The following is a 24,367-nucleotide window of genomic DNA, read 5'->3' as shown; positions in this document are numbered from 1 at the left end:
TGTCAGCGCTGAGTGAGTGAGTGCTGTTACACTGCAGTGGAAAGGTACTTCAACACACCAACTGTATACAGACAAACACATTAAGCTTCAATACTTGAGTCAATGATTGATAGAAAATGCAAGAGCACACTTAGCTCTGCACATACATTTGCAACAAATAAGTTAAAATACAACTCAACAAAACTTGACTTGACTTAAAACAAATGCATTTTATTTATTTTAATGAAAGAGCAGCAATTATATAGAATTTTTTACAGACCAGTAAGTCATAAAAAGTGAAAGAAAGTTGCTGAAATCTGTACACACATCATACATTTCTAAATGCCCTACAGATACTCTATAAGATTTACAACATAACGTAGTATTCAGTCATTTAATACTAAAAGAACTCAACTAACAATCAGCTAAAGTCAAACTAAAATGTGCCAGAATTAAAATGGCATTTCAAGTGCAGTTTGTTTAAATGCATATAATACATTCATAAGGCATGTATACATGGTAAAGGGCCTTGGATATACATTGCCAATAATGCATCACTTCATCTAACAGTCAATAATATGACATAAAACATAGGGAAACAATCGTGCCTTCACAGTAAACATCTCCTAAACCAGGCTCGACCGTTTCAGCACCAGTTTATTGGTGTTTATCGGTGTTTATTACTTTTCTGTTAAAGTGCAAATTAGTTTCCTCCCGCACGTGTTCCCTGAAGCAGGAAGTGCTCCGTCTGTCAGGTCTACACCCAGGCCTGCCAGCCCGGGAAGAGTCTGCTGAGGTTTTTTGGGTCCATGGCTTGTTGGATGAGCAGGTTGACCTGCCCCCCCACGCTGAGCACTGTCCCCTCCTCCACCCCCTTCAGCTTCTCCTGCAGCCTCAGCAGCACCCGCTCTGCCACTTTGTTGAAGCTCTGGCTGTCACTGCAGGAGGGAGAGCAAAAGGTGATGAGACAGAGCTTTAATAGAGACAGAGAACTGTTGTTCAACATCACTGAGAGGACGCTCATCTTCATTATCTACCTGGATTTATGGTGGTTGTCTATGTCATCTCCCCCCATAGTGGAGCCAAGTGTGGCATTGAGCTCCTGCTGTTCGTCGTGCTGCAGGTAGAAGGCCTTCAGTGGGCTCATGGTCCAGTCGAACAAAGGGTCATACAGCAGCACCTGTACAGCACATAACCCCAGAGGGACACACAGAGGCGATGCTTAACATGAGGTGAAGGAAATTAATCGGTTAGTATTTCATGTTAACTAATGTTCTGTGTTCATCTTACTATCTGACTAATGTGGCTGTTAAATAAAGCCATTGACTTTAGACCAGCTGTATGTTGGTCTATGGTGCAGTCACTTTCTGCTGCCTCCAGATAACAACATCAGTGTGCCTGACCACACCGCATTTTAAATTGTTCTTACCTCTACAATAGTCAGCAGTGCTTCTTGAGAGTTCCTCATCACCTCAATCGTCTTCTCACAACATCTGGCAAGAGGAAATACATACATGTATATAAAACATTAACACTGTAGTGCCTCTGCTTTTCACAAGACAAATCTCAATCAGTAGCTTGAAATATGTTAATATATCTTATTTAGCTTATACAAAGCTGTATTCAGTTTGATAAATAAAGAAAATGAAACACATTTGAGTGTCCTTGAAGGTACCAAAAACCAAAAACCAGTCTTGCAAGTTAATTTTCACACAGTAGAGACATGAATATGAAATAGAGGCTGACTGGAAGAGAGGAAATCAATCTTAAAATGTGCAGTATGTTTTTATTATCTGAAGTTAACTAGATTTGTGGTTATGGGGCTAAAATGACAGATTGATGACAGATTAAAACAATAACCGTGATGGAAAGAAACACCAAATGAAAACGTTCTCAGGCTTCACTTCCCATATTGGTTTATAAATATTTAACAACATGATCTCCTCCCTGACTTCTCCTCACCTCCTGAAAACTCCCTCCACTCCAGTGATGCCCATTCCATCCACAATATCTCTGGACAGTCTGAAGGGGACGGTCTCCGGGGTGGGAAGGATCTTCCCCTGCTCAAAGGCCACACCTGAACATAAAACACATGAAAAAGAAAAGAGGGACGCGTGTTATACCATGATAACACAGACTATTAAACTTTGATTTCAGAGCTTTAAAGAGAATTATTTTATAGTTCATATATAATTTAATTTGAATCATTATTTGTCAAATCAAAAAATGCGGTTTGATCAAAATTTCTAAATGTAAAATAGGTCTCCTAGAGGGTTACACAAGACCAGCGAGCTCAATACACAAGGCGCTTGTTCACACAGCCTCACCTTTTTCTGAGGAGAAGAATAAACTTTCCATGTTCACACACATGAAAATAAAACTAATGAGTAAAAATTCGTACCTAAATCGATGTGCACCAGTTCAGCAGTCTGCTCATCAATCAGAATATTCTGGATGTGTCGGTCACCCAGGCCTACGATGTAGCCGACTATGGGCACAAAACCGAAAAGTGAGAAAGTAAGTCATTGGCTGAGTCAAAAACAGGAGAGTCAACAGGTCATATAACACTTCACCATGAATTGAAAAGTTACTTTAATTACTAGAATAATTTGTTCAGTCTCTCTGTCATAATTTATACCTTATACCCACATATGGACCAGTAACAAAATACTGATTCATTATTTGAGGAGAATTTTGGTCCTTCTGCGTTGAATACAGGCCTGCCTCCATGCTTATCTTGTTTCACCCAAACACTAGAGTGGCAATGATTAGTTCTCCATTTTCAGCTTCTCAAATGTGAGAATTTTCTCGTCTCTTTACTCCTTTTTTTTACCATTTTCGGACGATTTATGGACCAAACAACTGATCGGTTAATCAAGAAAACTATCAACAGATTAATCGATAATGAAAAAAAAAAGTTAGCCGCAGCCGCACCAAACACCTGCTGGAAAATGTAAAGATATTGTGCCAAATCTTGTCCGCGAGACTTGATGTTAAGCTGTTGCCTGTGCCATAATGTATTTATATTAGAAGCTTTGGAGTGAACATCCAGCACAGTACTGTCTGTACCTATAGAGGAGGTGGCCACACTGCGAGTGTAAGCCAGCCGTTTCTCCATCCACACCGCGGGGTCCAGGAATCGCTCCATGCAGAAATACCTGAATACAGGCCTGAAGTTCTTGCACACCTCGCTGTAGGCCTGGAGCTTCTCATCAAACGCCAGCCTCTGAGCCTCCTGTAGAGACAACACAGCAGGAGGTGAGCAGAGCAGGTTTTGAGTTTCTTTTTTATGTATGGAGTGCAATTTGAACATGCAGTTCTGATTGTAAGTGTGCTCGATCTTTTCCATCCAACATCATTCTGTGCCGAATATGCCCGAGCAGTACCATCATCTTCTTGCGGCAAGCTAGGTTGGTCCAGTCCCGGGGTCTGAAGCGTTTGTGAGCTCCTTTATTGGGATCCACCAGAAACTCCCCAATAGGCACCGTGCCTGAACACCACTCTAACACGCCGCTACGCTGCGAGAACGGCACCACCTGGGACCAAACGAGACACGAAGTCGGTTTAAGTGTTTCTGTTTTTTCCCACTGCTTTGATGTTGATTAAAATGAGGGAATTACAAGTCTATGATGCAAAGATCAAAGGAAATGAGAAACCAAATAACCCAGTCCTGATTCATTATTCTCTTTGAATTAAAGAGCAGAAGTTTAAACACATGATCATGATGTGTGCGTGACCTTGTATCGTCTGATGTTGAGCTTCCTCTTGCGGGTGTCCGTGTTGCGCTGCAGCAGCATGGAGCACATGCTGAAGACCTGCTGCATCACTGCATCCTGCCGCAGGTCGTCCTGACCCTGTTCACAGCGAGAGGGCAAAGGTCACCGGAGAACATATAGTAGACTACAGCAACCACTCATTTTAATCTGTATTCTATATATGTAAAAAAAAAGAAATTATATTTGTTTTCTAACCATTTTAATCTCTTAACAAGTCATTAAAGACATTAACATACAAGAAAAGTGTTTAATCCTCTGATATGTCTGTTTTTCAAATCTATATTGGTATATAACATTCCCGTTAATATTCCAGGACTGCAAAATATCACTTACATATTTTTCACAAATGAGCAACTACAAGAAGGACTCGGTATGTAATACCAAATGTGACAATAATAAAATGCCTTAATATCTCACATTTTTTACTGTGTGACATACAGAAGGGAAAGAAAATCAGCTAAATAATAATAAACAATATTGTAGCATATTGACCTAAAAACAGAAATTCACTGAGGTTAATGATCAGAAAAACTGTTATTTCACCATGACTCTCCCAAGTGTCTAAGAGGTGAATTATTAGCCTATGAGTGGCTAACAAGTGTTTCCGCAAACACAAACACACACACACAAACTGAAGAATGTCCTGATCACGTAGGTGTGAAAGCATGTTTGCAATCTAACAAACTTTGCATTTGTCCTGGTACAAAAACAAGATTAATTATTAGCAGGATCCAAAGTGAAATGGAACTAAAGTTAAAAGAGAGCGCCGGTCGGACTTAAATCAACATGACAGCTGCAGCTTTAGCTTCAAAGGGAGGGGATTAGTTTAGTCAAGAAACACACGCGTATCAGACGTAAAAGAATGTCTTTGCACATGTTCGTAACATTAACCTCACTTATACTTCTGAGGCATAGGCATACTTCTGACGACGCACACAGAGGTGTTACCTACCTTGACCAGCTGTCTCCTGCTCTTACCGTCAGAGCCGACACAGTCGATGATCTTGGGCAGGTTGACTCCTCCGGCCAGGTGATAGTGGGGCATGAAGGATCTGACAGTCACCGGGTTGTCATAGCAACCGGATGGATCCACCTATTATGCATTGAAAGCACTCGTTAACATACAACGACGTTAAATATTGTAGACTGTGCTGTCGTTAACATGTGGGACAGGAACAAAACGATGAGTTAAAATTTCATTTTGTGAAGTCTGTACTTGTCTGCAACTAAATATACAAGATCTTTGTTTTTTCACATGAACATACAGAAATAAAAACCTTCTTTACAGAGGGAAAGGAACCACCAGAATATCAGCCAACAGTTTAAAGGAACTCATCCGAAGTAATGTTAAGTAGGGAAGAAGTTTCATCATTTTTCACCTTGATCTCCATTGTGGGGATGACGACCTCATCCAGGTCTTTGATTTGCATGATGGGCTGGTCAGCAGGGATGGGAATGGCCTCTGTAATGAAGCAAGAACACAAAGGATGACTCAGCAGCTGGACATATAATACAAACACGTATGGGTAAAGAATAGAGAGGCGTGTTTTCCACCAATCTAACAGAAATAGTTTTTGCCATCCTTGCCCAAAACATGTTCTTTATCCACGTAAACTACTTAAAAAAAGGATTAATTACTATTACACCGACAAACTAACTACCTAAAGTATCTACCATGAGGATAGAGGTTGGAATTTATGTACATCACAGTGCTACATCTACTCACTCTTCTCAGTCTTGTGCCTGCTGGCGTCCATATAAGCCAGAGTGATGTAGGCATCACACAGACGCTCGATCCCTCGGATCATCTCCGCTCTCTTCTTCTTGATAGAGTTAATGATCTTCTTGGCCACATCTGAACGCTCCTGCACGAGAAAAAAACCCAGTGACAATATTTACAATAAAAGGCAGAGGAAATGACTTTTACTAATTACAGAATATTGTGTTTGTAAACAGTAATGCAACTAATCAATACTCAATAAGTGTAGAAAACCACTCAATGTCATTATAAGAGTGGCAACCAAGTTCTTTGGCAATAACCAATAAGTAGAAAATACTATCACTTTGGACAATAACATTGTGATATCTGATTTTGTACAAATCATCCAATCTGAAGCATGTGTTGTTGTCAAACTGAGGATTTAATCAAAGCCTCACCAGATCAAATGGTGAGGGCTGCTGTCTTGCACTCTTCGACACACGGCTCTTGCTGAAGTTCTCGTCTTTGTTGGCGTTCACCAGGGCGAAGATGATGAAGAGCGTGTGGTGAGGGTGCTCCAGAGATGCTCGGCAGATCAGCTGTGAGGGGAGGAAACCAGTGAAGCAGCAGGTTTTTTCAAAAAGGGCAGTGATATAATTCATTATCTGTATCAAGCAAAAATGTGATACAAAGTTGGATTCTTCAGAAACTGAGTGACGCTGGATGAAGTGAGTTTGCATGCAGAGGAAAGTCGGCTGTAGATGTCTGCATGTAGCAGGTAACCATTGATGTACTGCCGTTAATGTGCATTAAAAAAGTGTTGCATTACCTCACTGAGGACATCATGGAAGCCAGTATCCTCACTGATGCCGGTTGCCATCTTGGTCCCCATACGAGCGGCCAGCTGATACATGAGAGGCAGAAACTTGTAGGAAGGGATCTTCTTCACCCCTTTCTGGAAGAGAAAAATACAAGCACTGTACTTCCATTTCCTCGAGCAGCTTTTCATCTCAAACTCAAAAGCAAAACTGAACAACCCTGTGTCTCTTTTACGAACCTTCATCATGTCATTCACTGCCTTAACGTCGGCGTTCTCCAGCCAGAGTGAAGCAAGGCGGAACACCCAGGTGTCGTGCTCCTCACCCTGCTCCAGACACTGGATGTAGTTCTCCACCGCCTTACAAAGGAAACGCTGTTTGTCCGACTGCAGGTTGGACAGGGCCTTCTCGTCCAGCTCCAGCTCTCTCTGCACCTTTATTGTGTACCTGTGACGTCAAAGGAAAATCATCACTTTGCCTGCACGTCTACTGTATGTATTTATCCGTCTAAAGTCTCTAATTTATGCCGTGTTGGAGAAATCCATGCTTTTAAAACACTGACCTGTTAGATGTTACTTTACGCTCCCTCATCAGGTCCACCTCCTCTTTGGCCTTCTCCAGCAGCGCCTGCTTGTTCTCAAACTCAGACGAGTTCATGTACTTGTCGATGCTCTGGTACTGAGCGTCGGAGAAGCGGGCCAGAGACAGGAAGGCCTCCGTCCTCTGACTTTGCAGCCTGGAGTCCTGATGAACTCCTGAGTCCTCCTCGATCACCTCCACTGCCTGAGAGAACGGCACAGGAGAGGCTTTTACAGATTTGAAACGCTGACAGCTTCTCTGACAAAAGGAAATTAAAAATAACACTAACAGAGTGGCATCATTTGGTAACTTGGATGACAATGGATAGAGGCAGGTACAGGCAAACACACACGCACACGTATGAATAATTTAAATGTGTCCATATGAATCTACATAAACTGTAAACTTGCAGAAGTTTAACATGTCTTTAGGTGCACTCCTTATTTATAGTGACATAAATCAATAATTCATGTGTGAGTATCTGAGTGTGGGAGTCCGAATACTGTCTGGACGAAGGGTAACAACTCTTTCACTTCTCTGATGGTGCAGGAATATGTGTGTGCTTCAGAGTGTTAGAGAGATTCACTGAGTTACATATTCAAACATTTTTAGACCTTTTAGTTTCCTGATTGCTCCCACTTTCTGCTGAGAAAAAGCTCCCACCAGAAAATAGTTCTGCCCTTTTATATTTGAATAAAGCAATCAGGTTGGCAGAATACCTGATAAGCTTCCTCTTACCCTCTCGAGGTAGTTCTCCAGTATCACTCCGGGGCTCTCCAGGCACGTCTCAGCCAGCCAGTTACCACACAGCCTGAGGCACTCGGTGTACACCGGGACCACTGCAGGGTTCAAGTCCACCTGACCAACAGATAACAAAAAATAGAGAATAGTTCATTGAAGCCTCTTTACATTTTGGATTTTTACTTATTCTACTCAATCTGATGATGAAGATGGTGATGTTTAGAAATGGCCCAGTCTTACTGCGTTACAAACAAAGCCTCAGTGGACAGCATTATAAAATTTACATTGTGTCTCACAATTGAAGTAAGAGTCTGTGTCTGACGCATCGTGCATCTTTATACAGTATATGTCAATGGGTTGTATCTCACCTTTTCCTCAAGGTTGCTGATCATCTGTCTCAGCAGGCCCAGAGCCAGTCCCTGCTCTCCCTTAGCCCAGAACACCTGGGCTTCCTCCAGTTGCCATGATGACACAGGGGATGATACCCAGGACCCTCCACGACCCTGCTGCTTCATCTGGAAGACTGCCCGCTCTGCCAGCTGGACAGGAACCACAGCACTGTGAGTACTCTGTGGATAACTGTTCTGACCATATCACAAACAAACACGCACACTATTCCTACCTGTGTGTTCCTGGCCTTGCGAGCCAGCCGGCAGAGCTCCATGAGGTGGTCAGTGAGCACCGAGCTGAGGTACTGGGTGCTGTCAGGGTCTCCCAACCTGGACATCAGGGTGTGCTGGGCCACAGAGCGGGCGGCCAGGATGGGCTCTACCAATGCAAAGTCGCTGTCGATGAGCAGCTGGGAGTGCTGCTTCCACTGGCTACAAACCTCCCTGAGAGTCACGTCTAAGAAGGGCCTGATATCAAACATTCAAAAGCAAATATGTTAAGAATGATGTTAATAAATTCACTCTCCATCAGGTCAACCAAAGAGATCAGGGAATAGCCTGTTGATATCACCTGGAAAAGAGCTGTTTGACACTCTCCAGCTCCCTGATGGTCTGCAGGTTCCTGAGAGCCGGGTACAGAGAAGACACAGCTTCCAGACTGCCCCTGCACAGCTCTTCCACCTCTGCACCCCTGTGCAAACACACAAGCGCATAGATGGGTGAATCATTTTGTCTGGGGAGAAGTGAACTTGAAATTGCACAAGTGTCTAAATGTCTACCATACCTGGCCTGTTTCATAGTTTCATCAAATACGGAGAACTCTTTGTCTCTCAGCGCTTGCAGGGAACAAAACACTGATTCATGGAAGCCAGCTTTGGATTTCTCACTCCTGGTAAAAACAGATTAGATTTGGAGGGAGGTGAGAGACTTGCAGTGATTCTCTGATGGGTTATTTCACCCTCAACTGTGTGTTGGCCTCACCTCCCTGACAGCTCACAGTCCCACTGTGTGTTCCTCCAGGCGGCCTGGAAGCGGAGCTCTCTCAGCTCCGCTCCCCACTCCACCCCTTCACTCTCCAGACCCCTCAAGTAGGTGGCGAGGATGCTGCTCAGACCAAAGTTCTGCAGGCCCTGTTGGTGCAAGAGGAGGGGGAACATCACCACTGGGGAAGCTGAAGTACACAAACATGAACATCTGGCAAACTATGTGATGAGACAGGTCTTTCGTTATGTTACCTCCACAATCCCCACTTGTCGAGTGACCTCAGGTAGAGTAGAGTGGAGGTCGTACGTAGTCAGGGCCTTCCCCCACATAGCCTCATGCTCATAGGTTCGAATCCTATAAATGAGAATGGCAGAACAAGGGAACAAGTGATAAGTGTGAAAGATGGTGAGCAGGTCTCATTATTAATCTGATTGGGTCCTACCTTGTCAGTGGACTGGTCATCGTTTCCCCTCCACAGCCGTACAGACTATCAGGCTCTCCAATGCTCCGATACACCTCAATGAGCAGCTCCTACAAAAGAGAACGATCACAGCACAAATGAGTGGCATTAATACTTTGCATATGGTTTTACAAACAGCTGTATATTATTATGCATTTTTAGCATCACACTGGACTCACAATTGGCAATAAACAATCACTTTAATTGATTCAGGTGGACATTCTTTCAAAAAATACACCAAGGACAAATCTGAATTAACAAAACTGTCAATACAGAAATTACACCTGACAGGAATGACATGAAGAACTGACCTGCAGGCTGATGTTGGTGTCTTCCATACTCTTCTCAGTCAGGCTGGAGATGGTGAGGGTCTGGCTGTTGTCTTCAAAATTGATTTTGCGTGTTGCTCTCGACTTGGTTCTGCAGATTTGGTAAATGCATCGAAATACATCAGCTTGGATATCATTGTGTTTATTATCTTGATCAAAAAAACATAACTTGAAAAATGGTGGTTGAAAAAAGGAAGGGTTTATCCTGATATATCCTCATAATAAAAGCTAGCCGCAAGATATAGCTTAGCAGCAAGGCTAACATGAAATGTTACCATCTGGCAATACAAAAAAAAGCATTCACTGCTGTACCACCAGACAACAGAGCAGCTTCTTTCCTCAGGCTGTGAGAACCCTCAATTCATCCTCAGCACTCAGCCATAAAAAAATTGTTTAATTTTCTGAATCTGACCTGGTGGCAAGCATTAAGAATAACTATCAGATTGTGTAGCTCCTGTGTAAAGACATGAATTTTTAAATCCCATTTAGAAAAATGTCCCCCAGTTTAAAAATGTAATTTCTACCTGCGACTTTCCTCCATGTTCGCTTTGGTCTTGTCGACATAGATCTCAGTGTACAGCAGAGCGGTGAAATGTGCCGAGCAGGACTGAGCAGCTTTGGCCACCTCCAGGTAGTTCAGCTCCAGCCAGAAGTTTGAGTCGCACACTGTGCCACAGGAGCTGCTGGAAGAACAGACAGTGTTTACATGCAGGGGGAAAGAGCAGGCCCAAATAGTAAATACAGAATCCTGAATCACTTTTATCTGATTACAATAGCACTTACCTGTCAGCTTCCACTGGTCTCTGTTGGTGCCTCAGATAGTCAACAACAGCAAGCATGGTGCGCAGAGAAGTCTTATCATACAAGCCCTGGCTGGCAGTGTCCGACTCTGTAAAGAATAATAAATGCTGATCACAAACAAGCTCCTGAATGTGATGTGAACAAAAGGCACAGACAAACACTTTGAACTGGATTAAGAAGATGAAGAGAACAATAAATTATCAGTATGTGTCACACTCTCAAACTCACCAGAGTCAGAGTTGAGAGGTGTGGCAGACCGACTGGAGGCCTGAGCACTTCTGCAACAGAAGCTGAAGAAGTCCTGAATGTGGGAGGAGAGCGACTCCCTCCACAAACCGTCAGAGTCGTCCAGAAGGATGGAGTGAATGATGAGGGGCAGCAGCCTCTGACAGCAGTCCACCCACACCTGGAGACAGACGCAGGGAATGAGGTGAGCTTAGATCTGGAGCTCTGGATTTTAAATGAGGCTTGCTGATGTACAGATTGTGACAAAATAAAATACGCTTAAGAAATGAAATAAAAAGACAGCGTATGTTCGGCTAAGAGCTCTTAAGTTGACATGTGCGTGCTCACCAGACACAGCGATCGTGAAAGCAGCAGAGCCTCGCTCCTGACTGCTCCGCTGTCGAGCAGGGCGGTGCATAGAGCCTTCAGCCAGGCCTTGTGGCCACCCGCCTGGGGAATCCAAAACACCTGACTCTCCAGCTTCTCCCTGGCCCCCGAACTCTGCTCAGGACTCACAGCTGCCACCTAATCAGGGACAACAGTCGGTAGTAACCAGGCAGACGCAGACAATACATGTGCTTACACGAAAATACACATTTGTACATAAGTGAGGGAGCAAATTGGCATAAACAGTTGTGTTCAAAATAACAATAATCAAGGCTGGGACACACACAAACCTCCTTCACCCACCTTCTTCTTGGACTTTCTGAAGGGGTTGAGGTAGGCCAGCATGGGGTCTCTGTTGTCTTTGTGTTGCTCCCAGAAGTCGACTCCAGACTGAGTGGCGAGGATGTTCTTCACACACTGAGCGGCTGCCTGCCTCACCTCAATACTGGCAGACAACCACAGCACAGAACGCAAGAAATATCAATTCAGATTGTTCGCTCCTCCATAGTGATGTACAACAAGGTTTTGATCTAAGTTTGACAGTACCGCTGGTGAGTGAGCGCGTCGTTCATGCAGTTGAGGATGATGTAAACACACTGAGACTCAGTGGAGGTGAAGAAAGACACAGCCTTTTCGTAGAGGGGGTCTCTGCCATGAAGCAGGGCGATGGTGGAGAAATCCACAGGACCCAGTTCTCCCAGACAGCTGCCTGCTGCCTCTGGGGGCAAAGGTTTGTGTTTGTAAAACTGAAAACAATGAAATGGTCCAGGCACTGTCGAGAAGTTATTTGATTTCATACCCAGAATGTCGGCTCCTCCGGGGTGGTTGGCTGCTAGCTTACAGAGCTGCAGCAGGCTGAGGACCAGCTTCACCAGCACACTGTCGGAAGGTTCAGCTACAAGACAGAGAACATGTCGAAAAAAAACTTATTAGATATTTAACTAACTAATCTTTTTCACGTGTGGACTATTTTTTCTCCTCATCATACCGTGGCACTCTTTGAGCAGCTCTCGGATCTGTCCCTTGTTGTCGTGCAGCTGTCTGGTCAGCTCCTTCAGCCCCTCGAGTCTCGTCAGAGGTAAGGAGTCGCAGGACGTCACTGACAGGAAGTGGGCTATCTCCTTTAAAAGAAAGAGAAACATGGAGGGTGGAGGTCAGCAGTGAAATCCATCACATTTCCATCCCTAGAGTCACTGAGGAATCAGGGCTACATATTCAAAATAAAATGACTTGGGTACATGGTACTTACACAAGGATTTTATTTTTGCCATTACCTGTCTGAGCGTGAATGTCCCAGTGTTATATTTGAGCGTGTGCTGTACGGATCGCAGCTCTCTGAATTCAGGGAGGTTAGGAAAAGGCTCCAACCTGCTGATGGCTCCTTTTAGCTTCTGTTGGTTTTCTATCACAAGAAACTGCAGCAGACTGAGCACCTACAGGGGGACGTAGAAATCAGATGTGCGGTACACAAATGCTGAAAAAAGGCAGATGTTTCTCTCAAATCTAAATAATGCCTAAATGACTTAAGGGGAGCTTGTGACATGAAATAATCAGTACTGGATCATTCAAATCCTAGAAGATATCTTTTAAATGATGTGAGGCATGTCATTAATAAAGTGTCTGGATGGAAATTTCCCAAATTCTGCTGTGTTTTGTAGTTTTTAAGGGAACACTTTGCATTTCTCTGAGCATGTAAAAGCTGTAAAAACTAATCACATATTTAGAAAATGTTTTAAAAATATATAATGTCCTCTTGAACCAAGGAAGTGGTTGCTTTTGTCCTCCACAAAAATACCTTTAAGTGGCAATTTTGCATGGCCTCTTGAAGGCACCATTTGTCTAAATTTCCATTATTGAGTCGTCTCCCTCGTCACTTACCTGCTGTGAGATGGCGGGCCGGCTGGTCACCTGAGCTGTGAGAGTCCCAACGATGACCTGCAGGTGGCAGTCTAGAGCATCGTCACAGAACTGCAGAGCCGCCTGACACACAGAGGTCAACAGGTTGCAGCACAGAGAGAGGCTTCTGTTGGAAACCTCATCGCACTGAGCCGGTCTGAGGATTAGAGAAACACAAACTGGTTTGTCTTTGACAGCGTGTGGTATGTGTGACCCTGCACGTATGCAAAGTATGCTACCTGTGAGAAAGTGTGTGCACCGACCTGCTGTTGATGTGGTGAATGAGGGTGTAGATGATGTCTCTGAGGACGAAGGCCCAGGCTCCCCCCAGGCCGTCCTTCACCTCTCTGAGCAGCAGGTTGACAAACAGGTGATACATGAGGAGGATGCGATGGCGCTCGTAGCTGTTGGTCGTCCCTGCTGCTCTTTCACACACCGCCAGCAAAATCCTTTGGATAGAAATCTACAGCACGAAGACAATCAGGACAATATAATACAGAACAGGGGAAACACAAACAGGTAAACAGGTTAATATTGATTGTTAATAATACACGTAAATCAACATACAGGGAAAGTCAAACATCTTACCGGAGTTTTTGACAGAATGGCGACCAAAGACTTGTGGTTGGCACTATGGCACTTGCTAAGGTAGTCCAGAGTCGCTTTAATGACATAAGAGCTGAAGTATGGCGGGTTTGGTGCAGGGTCCAGTTCCCTGAGAGGGAAAAGTTATTTAGTCATACAGTTTTGTTCATTTTTACTTGAATTGAAGATTGACAGAAAGAGCTCTGTTTTACTAATAGTGCAGCCATGTGGTGTCACATTAATCAGAAAAATTAGTCCCAGAGTCAGAAAAACATGTTGGGAAGTCGGTGAAAATTTTGGTACACAACTTGCCGACTACGACGTCATATATGCAGAAACATGGCAGAAGAAAGTAAATGTTTGGTTGATGGTTAGAAACTTTTTATTATTTCACATATTAAATTAAAGTTAGAAATGTAATTTAGGCAGTATTTTAATAGTTTTAGGGAATGTACTGACGCAGCAACAAGTCTTGGACAAAATCACTTCAAAACATAAAGCTTCAAACTTACTTCCTCAAACTTACACAAACTAATGTAAGAAATATAAGAAAGAAATCAGGGTAAGTTTGAACTATTATTACCCTACAAAGCGTTTCAGGTCTCCTCTCTCCTCTTCTGCTCCACTCCCTTCATACAGAGTCATCAGCAGTTCCACCACTATGTCCGCCAAGTTACTGTGGATCAGGTTGTCAATTTCCTGCAGACACATGCACAAACACAGGGACAGAAATGTAGTACAGTCAAGTAAATTTGCCATTCAATCACCATGTCTTTACTCATTATGGGAGACACTGCACCAGTACAGCTTTTTGTTCTGATGAAGTAACGAAACAAGGTAAGAAACTTATTCAGACTGGGGCAATACATCTTAAAAATGTAAGATACAAGATGTCATGTTACAGAACATTATGGAAACCTCACAAGTCACAAAAAAAGTCATTTGGCATTGCAGATGCATGTTTATGCGCCAGAATGGCTAACTGTATTTGTTTTCTCTCTGTCTCTTTTCACTGGTTTTAAATTATTTATTTTTTTGTCATGATGCAATCAAATTTAAAAATCTGCTTGAAATAAGAAGCCTAACCCCAGGTGCAGATGTAGGCAGATGTTACGCAGCTGTGTTTACCTGTTTGCCCAGACAGTCGGCGTCTTTGAGAAGGTCGTACACTCTGTGGGCCTTCTCTCGCTGCTGTGCGACCTGCGCATCCTGGCCAGACAGGGCGAAGTATGGCAGGATGTTGACCATGATCTTGGGGAAACAATCGGCCAGTAACTGCTTCCAGTCCTTCATCAGACACCTGCCGATAGACTTCACCTGCTCAAAGTCGTCCAGGATGACCAGGTGGGGGATCAACACCTGGTAGGAGGAGCTTCAAGGGGACAGAAGACAACAGCTTTAACAGTGAAAGGAGGGGAAGATAAAGCAACAAGACAACATCAAATGACACAAAATGAAAAAAATATAAGTTTATTTCCTCACTTATAGAACTCTTTGACTGTGTCGTGGTCTAGGAGGGTGTAGGGGAAAGATCCAAGAGTGTAGCGATCGTCAGACTGTCTCTGCGCGAGCCACTCGGCTACCAAGTAGTACAGGTGAGAACTGACAAATGTTTTCACGCTCCTGTAGCCCAGCGCTCTGGATACACTGCACAGCATCTGCGACAAAAAGAAACAGCTTGTTTGGCCGATGCCAAATTCTATTTTTAAAGCAGCATCTCGAATCTCCATTTTCACAATGCACAAAGCCCTGATTATGTAACCTTTTTGATGAGCTGTTCCTCTATGTTGTTCTCCTTGTAGGACTGGAAGAGGGCAAACAGGGACTGTTTCTCACAGACGGGGCTACAACACATCACAACGGACAAACTCTTGAGCAGGGCGGCCTTGCGGTTAAATGACTCGTCCTGCTGGTCCTCTGCAGAGCTGGTTCTCTGTGTAGGATCACACAGACACAAGAAGAATTAGTAAAGTAAAAAACGGAGGCAGAATACACACACATAATGAGGTATTTAACATCTGATGAACCTACTGGGAGCCTCATTCCCTCCTGAGCCTTCAGATAAACGGTCTCAAAAGCTGCCTGCTGGTGTTTCAGCGGAAGCATCTTCCTCTTATCTGGATGCTCCGGTCTCATCTCCAGAAACAACCTGGATAGACAGGAGAATAATGGTGACCATTAGATATATGATAACGACTTCTATAAAAATGTATTCTGATACATTATCAGTGGTGCCAAGTCAGCGTACCTCTCCACTGACAAGGCCACCAGCATGCGGACTTGGTGGTGGGCATCTGCGAGGTGAGACGGAAGGATGGCAGACACTGGATGATCTTCATCTGTGTCAGACCCTCTGATACTTAAAACTGCCCACTTACAACACGGGTCAGCCTGTCAGAGGGAAGAGAAGTCAAAAACATGTTGTGCTAATAGAATAAATGGTACATGAGTAATTCATTGAAACATAAAAAGGATAAACAGAAAAATACAGAAGCGAGAGTGAAGCTCTGTGGTACATTTTTTATTCTCCACTCTCCTGTGGAGAATAAAAATTCAACACAATCCTGTGTTGGTCAAAACCAATTTTGGCACATAAAATATTGAACGCAGCTCTCTATAATACACTAGTCAATAAATAAACTATAAAGTTAAACATATAAACATGGTCCCTCAAAGTTTGATGAACTATGACAAAGTGTCCTATGTCGTTTATTTAGAATGAGATATAAAAGATAGACATGCAAGATTGCATTGTTGTGCAGATCAATACTTTAACAATACATAATGTTTATGGTATATATGATATATAATAATCTGTGAGCGCTGACCTCCAGCAAAGCAACCAGACATCGCACTAAAGCAGTGCGTACAGCAGCCCTGCATTTCCCCGTTCGGCTCAGGAAACTGGAACACAGCACAGTGATCGAGAGTAGTTGGTATGAGAGAGTGAATTACGCACACAGATTGTAGACAGATTATGACTACGAGTGTATACAAAAACCAACAGCAACTAACCAGAATCCAGACACCACTTGTAGCACGGATCCTTGAACGTGTCTCATTTCCTCCGGCAGGTGATGGGTCTTTCCCAGGCTCCTGATGGAGGGTAACAGACCCAGGAGAACAGCAGCACAGATGTCTTGGTCCTGACGGTACTGATTACACACGTCTCTGTGAGCATGGCGCAACAAGCAGACTTTAGTATTCGCAAAACATATCAGTTGAAATGAATTCAAACAGAAACAGTCACAAAAAGATTGCCGTACGCCAGAGGACGAAGCAGCGAGTCGAATTCCTCTGGAGAGAGCGAGTCCTCAGCAGGAAGCTTCTTCAACAGGACCAGATACTGGAAGAGAACCAAATCTTAGTGTTAATCAGCTGCACCACCATCAGCACTGCAACCATGCCTCTCCACTGCAGCTGCAACCCACCATGTTGAGGTGCAGGGCTTTGCTGAAGTCGATCTGCTCCACCAGCAGCAGCAGCCTGCGCCGCACCTCCTGCGGTTTGAAGAGCAGACCGTGGACGGGCTGCACGGAGCCGCACTCACACAGAAACTCCAAGACTGCAAGGACAGCCAGGTCCTGTTGGGCCAGATGATCGTCTGCTAGCAGACTCTTTGCACCTGGCGGAGGACAGAACCATTATTATTATTGCTTAGAGTGTTTAATTTTGCGGTAGAAAACATACGCCACCACTCTTTGATTCTGATTGACTGAGAGCAGCAAAACCTGAACTCTACTGCTGATGTTCTCGATGCCTTTAAATGCTACTCAGGCTGTGAGGTAAATATCCTGAAGTTATGTAGTGTGCTGTCTCTACATTTGGCCAGTATTAACATTACATAAAAAAAAAACACAACACCAAATGACAGAATGGAGCTAGAAACAGAAAATAACTCAACAGTAGCTGTTCATTTGGGAAATGGTCACATTTGTGTGGTAATTTTTTGCACATTTCTTTAAATTATACTGAGTTTTTCTAATCCCAAGAGAGGCACTGATTTATAGAGTAAGTTGTCCCTTCTTACCTGGCCCACAGGAAGCATCACTGTCGTCTCCCTGCTTTCTGTGGTGCCCGTTGGTGCTGCTGTGGGCCTCTATGTCCTCATCAAACAGATCACTGTCATCCCCTTGTTTAGTTCTGGTCACTTCCAAGTCGTCATCCATATGATCGTCTTCATCGACGACAGTGACTCTCTTAGAAACACTGCTCAACTGAGAGAGACGAGGATGCAGGACTAATTGAAGCAAGCCGGCTCTTTATATAAAGATTTTCACTTCCACAAGTGCAACAGCTCTCACACAAATCTGACCTTTATAAAGCTTATAATGGCCATTTTTTCCCCCAAGAGCTGGTGATTCAACATGTTGTACTGGACAGCATTTTAATGAATGTGTTCTTAATATTCTTCCCCTCTCATGTTTGAAAATGGGGTGGACAAAACATAACACCTCTAAATATAATGTAGTCCAGTTCGACACCACTACACATTACAACCTCAATAACAAACACATAGTTAATGAGCACCTCTCAGACAGTTATTATTTTTTATACAAAGGTAGTGTTTATGGTATAACAGTTGTATTGGATTGCTATAGATTTTACAGGTGTACCTAATAAAGTGGCCACTCAGTGTACGTCACTTACCAACAGTTTGCAGATCTCAGCCAGTTCACTGAGGAGACTGGCAGGCAGGATCATAATGAACAGACTGGAGGAGATGGGAGAAACTTTATCCTGTAGGAGAAAGGACAAAAGATTTACTCTGCAAGAAAATCTTTCTCACCAGCATACAGTTTGAATATTTGACAGCGTGCATGAATTGTTGAGGATGTGGCTGGATTGTATATCCATCTAAATGCCGCGTCATTTCAGCATTATGAATACAGTCATGATGGAGGCTTCAGTCACCTTGTATTTTCTGCTGGCTGACTGAGTGCAGAGCTTCGTGACAGATCTCAGCGTGCTCATGGTTCCTCCCTCTGTCATCTTCACCTTCACAGTAGATACAAAACCGCTAAAGTCCTGGGCCAGGGTCTGGGAACAAGAATACAACAACAACCTTCAATTCTTATATGCTTTACATAATGTTTCAGAGGCTGGATGATTAATCACCAAATGGTTCGCATGATAAATCTATTGCATATTCATGCATCTGAATGATACCTTGGCTTTAGTGAAGAGCTGTGAGTGGCAGGCCTCCTCCTCAGTCAGAAACCCAGTGGAGACGTAACCTGCCAGAACACTGGTCAGCAGACTGAAACAGCGCACCAGACACTCTGGAGGGGTGGACTGAGACTGTGGAGGAGGAAATCAGGATAAATACCCATTTGTCACTGAGGCGACTACACACACATATATTAACTTCCACTCACATCAGGAGAGTAGCAGTTGAGCAGGTTGTCAGCCACACAAAGCAGGGATTGCTCCAACTTGTTCCTCAGGCCAGGGATGGCAACGAACTGGCCCTCAGCTGAAGCCGTCTTTGTTGACTCGTCGGTCCCTGCTGTCACTGAGGGCAGCGTGTTGAAGCTGAACTGCAGGTAGAGACTCTCGATCTCTTCCAGGTTGTCTTTGGCGTTGGATGTGGTTTGTTCTTGAAGGAAGGCACTTTGAAAAAGAGATCGAAAACTGAATTATTTGTATTCCATAATTACATAGCATTAAGTACAGAGAAGACATGGAGAGTTGATAACAATATAGGATGAATTCAAATCAAATATAACTGACTCTGGATTAATGATGATACCAGAAAACAACTAATAACAACGATAACAACGATAATTTCCCTCACCTTTCTACCTCTTCAGTACCCAGCAGAAACTTCAGGCCACTTCCTGTGTCTTTAAAGGTCAGGGAGACCAAGATGTTCGCTATTAGATTGTGAGGAAAGTCTCTGCACACAAGATCACAAAAAAGTACACATTTAAAGATCTTTATGTATGTAAATCAAAGGTTAAATAGATACATCTTAACAAAGACATACGTTTTTAAAAGAAAAATAATAAAAAGGTATACCGTGCAGGATTTTCATAAAAACTAAATACAGACTCAAACAAAGATCAACCCCTTTCAATTATTACTGAAGACCCATAAGAAGTGTGTGGCGGTTACTGCTTCTGCAGAGACCCTGTCTTAGTATTTAGTTGTGTTTAGAATGTTTCTGTGCGTCAATCTTTGGGCAGTGGTAAAGTAATGGCACAAGGTTGTCCGTGTCCAGGCAACATCGCCGTCTCATCTCTCTTCTCTACTCTGTCTGTCTAATGAGCTTTAGGTCTGTGTGTCTGATTGACTGAGGGCAGGGCTACAGACGCACACACAGAGCAGAGACCAGCAGACAGGAGGAAGCCTGTGCTTAAGCTAAAATTCACACAAAATCCCCAAAAATATTTTTTCTGCCTCCCTTGCTTAACCATTGCTGCTCTCTCAGTTTAGTAGACCCGGGGAGGAAGGGCCAGCTTTGAATGGTTTTGTTTTAAACCAGCAATCTACAAATCCTGCATAGTATACAATTAAGAAAGATTGGAGCTTATATTTTCTTTTTCTACACATGCAGCACAAAGAACTATAAGTGGAGCTTCCAACATTTAAAGATGAAAGTAATCCATAGTTAACTTGGAAAACCAGCATAGTGCCAACCTGCAAATGATGGGGTGCGGTCTGGAGCTCTCCTCCATCTCATCACTCTGATCCGTCATCAGCAGCCAGGCTATGAGGGTCTCCTTCAGGTTAGGGGATGCAGATCCCTCGGTGACCCCCACACAGTCCCAGCCTGAGCTCGAGATGAGACTTTTAGGGACCGGACACTTCAGCAGGACCTGGGCTAGACAGAGAGCCGCACTCCTGTGGGTAGAGGGGAAGAAGGGGTACTGAATGCAAACACATTAATATCGAAATGTATTACAAAGACAAATTTTCAGTATTAACAAAGTCCGTATTCATGGCGGCAACTCACTGAGACGGTTTACATGCTGATCCAGAGAACAGCTTCCAGAGTTCCCTGTCCATATTGATTAGTCCACCGTGGATGATAGAGCTCAGCAGGTCCAGGCACAGAGCCTCTGTCTGGGGTGAGCTGACCCCTCGCAGTGCCAAGGCCCATACCCGGCCCCACATCCTGCCCAGCTCCGGCTTGTGGACCTGGGCCCTCTCCGGGTAGCGAGCCTGGCACCGGGCCACCTCCCTCAGACAGCGCAGCACGTATGGCCCCCTCTCTCCCCTTTTCTGCTCTGCTAGGAGCTGGTACAACACTGACAGCAGCGGGACCAGCTCCTGGCCGGGCACCATGGACGGGTACTTGGAAGCGAGCACTGCAGTGATTTGCAACCTGAGGGGAGAAAATGACAGAGATGATCCTTGATCTGGAGTGGGTGCAACCAGAGAAACAACAGGCTACTTTTTTGTGTTTTTCTACCATTAGCAAAATCAAAAAAGCCCATTTCTGAGCAGCTCTTCCTTGTTTACCTTCAAAATGTTCTTATATTCATTGTGTTGTGATTTTCATACCATGGTATGATATCAAAGTCATTAAGGTGAGGCTGCAGATGATCCCTGACGACCTCCCAGCCCAGCTCGATGCGCCGTCGCTTGCTGGCTGCTCCATGCGTGGGACTGCCCATGTGGGTGGCTCTGAGAGAGGCCTGGGTCACCTCCAAGACGTGGGTGCCATTGTCGTCACTGAACAGCTAGAAGGATTAAAGGACAATTTGATCAAGACCGATAATTCCTCCAGACATGTAAAGCGTTTTATTTTAGCTAAATAACTACATAATTGCATAAACATTTAGGTCAAACAAAATTGTTGATATTCTGTTTATATACTTGAGACATGATCTCTGTTACCTGGTGACAGATGTCAGCTGTGAGCTTGATGAGATTGTCTTTGACGGCTATGTGTCGGGTCCCTGTGACGTACTTCCCTCTGCTGCCTATGTGACTTATTTCTCTGATTAAGGCATCATACAGGTTGTACAGCAGACTCCTCCACCTGGTCCAGTCCTCAGCATGAGCACCTGTAATATGAGAGAAGAGACAACAAGTTATTGGTTGTTTGTTTAACAACAAACCTGTGTTTCATTACTGGATGACGTGATCTTCTTGACATCTTTCCCTGTGGGTGCAATTTTAAATTTCTAGATTAAGTTTGTCAAATTTCTCACTCCATTGCTTGAAACAGTCAAATCAGTGGAATTGTACATGAAACCATACACAACCCACAATCAAGCCTGCATGCTGTGCAAGCACGACACCACCAGAAACAAAAATTGTTTAAAGAAATAAGGAACGCTCACTCTACCTGTATCCTGTGTCTTGGCTCCTTTGGGGTGGTGAGCACACATCTGCAGGTTCAAGAACTCCACTATCTCCTCTTTGAGAGCCACACTGGGCCTCATATCCGCCCAGACATACAGTACAGAAGGCAGAAGCTCCTCCCCCAGGTGACACACCCTCATCCGACAGTTCATGGCCGCGGATCTCAAGAAGATGTTGAGAGCAGAGACGAGGTGCTCCAATACAGACAAGTGTTTCTCCTGCCTAACACGATCACACAAAAACAATAAGTGCATCACATTTGCATGTATTCATTTAACAAGTGCATTATGTTTAGAACAATTTAGGATGATGTTGGTAAAGTCTTTACCTGGCATTTAGCAGTGCTTTGGAGAAGAAGCTGAACAGGGTGTTGTTGACTCCTTCAGTCTGCGTGCAGCAGCCCTGCACCACTGTGTGGATGACTCTGCTCACCAAAACACGGTTGATGGACTTGGATGAAGAGTTGAACAAGTGACAGTACAAGTCCAAAAGATCTAAGGACGGCAAAAACAAACAAAAGGGGATTCAGTATTCTGATCGGGCAGGATGCTATTACACTATCAAACAACAGTGTTAATACTGTGTAATGCTAAACAAAAATAAGATTAATTTTAATGAAATCATGCTGAAATTGTTACATCAATTATATATAATTTGGATGAATATCCAACTGACTGTGCCACTGCTGTGAAGTGATGTCACACCAGTACTTGCGAACAGAGAAGATGTCCTTTACTAGGATGCTGCTGTAATCTTCTCCATAGGCTGAAGAGCTGTGTGAATTTTGCAGGACCTCCATCACATGTCTCAGCAGCTCACTGCACTTTAAACGAGGCCCGCCTGCACAGAGCGAGACAGAGAGACACAAAAAGGTCAGTCATTCAGAATTATTTTCTGTTTCAACATATATCGAAAACTGTATCGTGACCTAGTGTAACCCACGACCGGATCTTGCAAAGACAACGCCCTTACGTTTGTTTGCGTAGCGAATGAAGTATTTGATCAAGCTGCACAGGTCAGCCATCTTCTTCTGCCGGTTGGCCAACGTACTTGCTGTGACGTTGGATTTAAGCGATTGCACGCTTTCTGTCTCCTTCTGGACATAACGCTGCAGAAATCTGTCATGGAAAAAACGAGAGTATACACAACGGATCAAGACCATTTACAATAAAACCAAAACTCATGATGAATTACTAAATTCAGCACAAGCACAATGTACAGGTATCTTGTATAACGGGGAATGAGAACAGATTCTTGCACAAAAAAAATAACGATGAGGTTGCAAGCTAAAAAGCATGTATAAAAATCACACAGAGCAAGACATGACCTACGTTATGCTGGAGAAATTAATTTGCATTTTGTTGCACATGAACAAAAATGCAAACATAAACAGGCAGACTACCTGAAAACAGCATCCCATGTGAGTTGCTTGGAGCCTTTATCTTTGGGTCCGGATGAACGATCCAACTCTTGCACAATCTCTGGAGTTCGAATGAGCCGTTTGAACTGCTCAGCTACTTTCTGTGGGTGTGAAGAGAGGACTCAGCTGTGGATTTGTACTGCACTCACTGATTGAACTTGCTTATAGTGAGGCTACAGTGTAAACACATCTCATGTCATTGTTGATGTGCATATGTGATTACCTTTCTCTCTGTAACTTTGTCACTCTCCAGCCCCCTGCAGCAGACAAGGAGATCATGAAGTGCCAGACTCATCGTGCTTCACAGTGGATGAGGGCACAGTTTTCATCAATGTGGACTATTCTACCTGATAGGATGTAAACAAGAGAGCATGTTATTATTCATCCACAACATGCCTGCACAACAATCACTTAGCATAGATATCATCAGCTCTCTTCTCCCTGCAAACTATTTACACAAAATGTCAGTTTTACTAGCAACCAGTTAACCCAGTTACTGCAAACCACTCTATAATCAGCCTGGCCTTGCTGGTAAACGAGCTACTTTAGCAACACAACAGTGGCAGACCAGATATTAACTTGATTCACACACATCCATTCAAACGCTGAATACAATCTATGGCTCTCAGTGTGATCACTGACCTCTGATGACTGTGCTGATCGCAGCTGCAGGGCTGTCACACATGCAGGCGTATGGATGTTAACAATGCTACTGTGCTACTACTCACAACTTTGCCACCTTGACGTGCGTTAACAGGCACACGCACGCACACGTAGAACATGCAGGAAATTCCCGCCCCAGCAGCGGCAGTGAAGGGGTCACATCACTTCCTGGTCGTGGCTAGAACCTCGAGAGTCCGGTAACCGTAGGGACAACGTTAAAATAAACTTTCTGTTTTGTCTGGTGCGATATTATTAGAATGATAATAAACATATAGAAGTCTTGTTCGATGCTTTGTACTCACATATTTATATATAGCAGC

At 43.8% G+C, this 24,367-nt stretch overlaps 1 protein-coding gene across 2 annotated transcripts; it reads right to left on the bottom strand.

Annotated features, from left to right (window-relative positions):
* Window positions 1-222: 222 nt before the first annotated feature.
* Window positions 223-24,123, bottom strand: atm (ATM serine/threonine kinase). Of its 2 annotated transcripts, none has more exons than XM_073490369.1 (63): window positions 24,027-24,123; window positions 23,608-23,731; window positions 23,367-23,485; window positions 22,937-23,082; window positions 22,640-22,804; window positions 22,293-22,458; window positions 21,948-22,186; window positions 21,494-21,663; window positions 21,158-21,336; window positions 20,607-20,978; window positions 20,291-20,494; window positions 19,446-19,547; window positions 19,027-19,261; window positions 18,818-18,949; window positions 18,563-18,688; window positions 18,299-18,388; window positions 17,679-17,865; window positions 17,080-17,273; window positions 16,915-16,994; window positions 16,664-16,819; window positions 16,477-16,552; window positions 15,897-16,039; window positions 15,680-15,797; window positions 15,411-15,581; window positions 15,131-15,306; window positions 14,777-15,020; window positions 14,232-14,347; window positions 13,652-13,778; window positions 13,327-13,526; window positions 13,046-13,220; window positions 12,442-12,600; window positions 12,156-12,288; window positions 11,967-12,062; window positions 11,714-11,885; window positions 11,471-11,612; window positions 11,129-11,305; window positions 10,784-10,961; window positions 10,538-10,643; window positions 10,279-10,437; window positions 9,737-9,845; window positions 9,408-9,496; window positions 9,217-9,319; window positions 8,963-9,111; window positions 8,766-8,870; window positions 8,553-8,672; window positions 8,215-8,449; window positions 7,961-8,131; window positions 7,590-7,709; window positions 6,835-7,055; window positions 6,512-6,719; window positions 6,284-6,409; window positions 5,913-6,053; window positions 5,482-5,620; window positions 5,135-5,217; window positions 4,708-4,848; window positions 3,717-3,833; window positions 3,366-3,515; window positions 3,049-3,214; window positions 2,381-2,467; window positions 1,942-2,056; window positions 1,409-1,472; window positions 1,017-1,159; window positions 223-917 (listed from the first exon to the last, which is right to left on the bottom strand). In XM_073490369.1, the coding sequence occupies exons 2-63, from the start codon at window positions 23,677-23,679 to the stop codon at window positions 737-739; spliced, it is 9,285 nt and encodes a 3,094-aa protein (XP_073346470.1). In that variant the 5' UTR covers window positions 23,680-23,731; window positions 24,027-24,123; the 3' UTR covers window positions 223-736. The 2 variants fall into 2 exon arrangements, with proteins under 2 accessions (XP_073346470.1, XP_073346478.1); XM_073490377.1 differs by having other exon boundaries at window positions 10,279-10,434.
* Between the last annotated feature and the right edge of the window lie 244 nt (window positions 24,124-24,367).

This window comes from Pagrus major, chromosome 2, assembly GCF_040436345.1.
Source record: "Pagrus major chromosome 2, Pma_NU_1.0".
Lineage (NCBI taxonomy): Eukaryota > Metazoa > Chordata > Actinopteri > Spariformes > Sparidae > Pagrus > Pagrus major.
The sequence above is the reverse complement of the archived record's forward strand: the minus strand, read 5'-3'. Positions and strand labels throughout refer to the sequence as shown.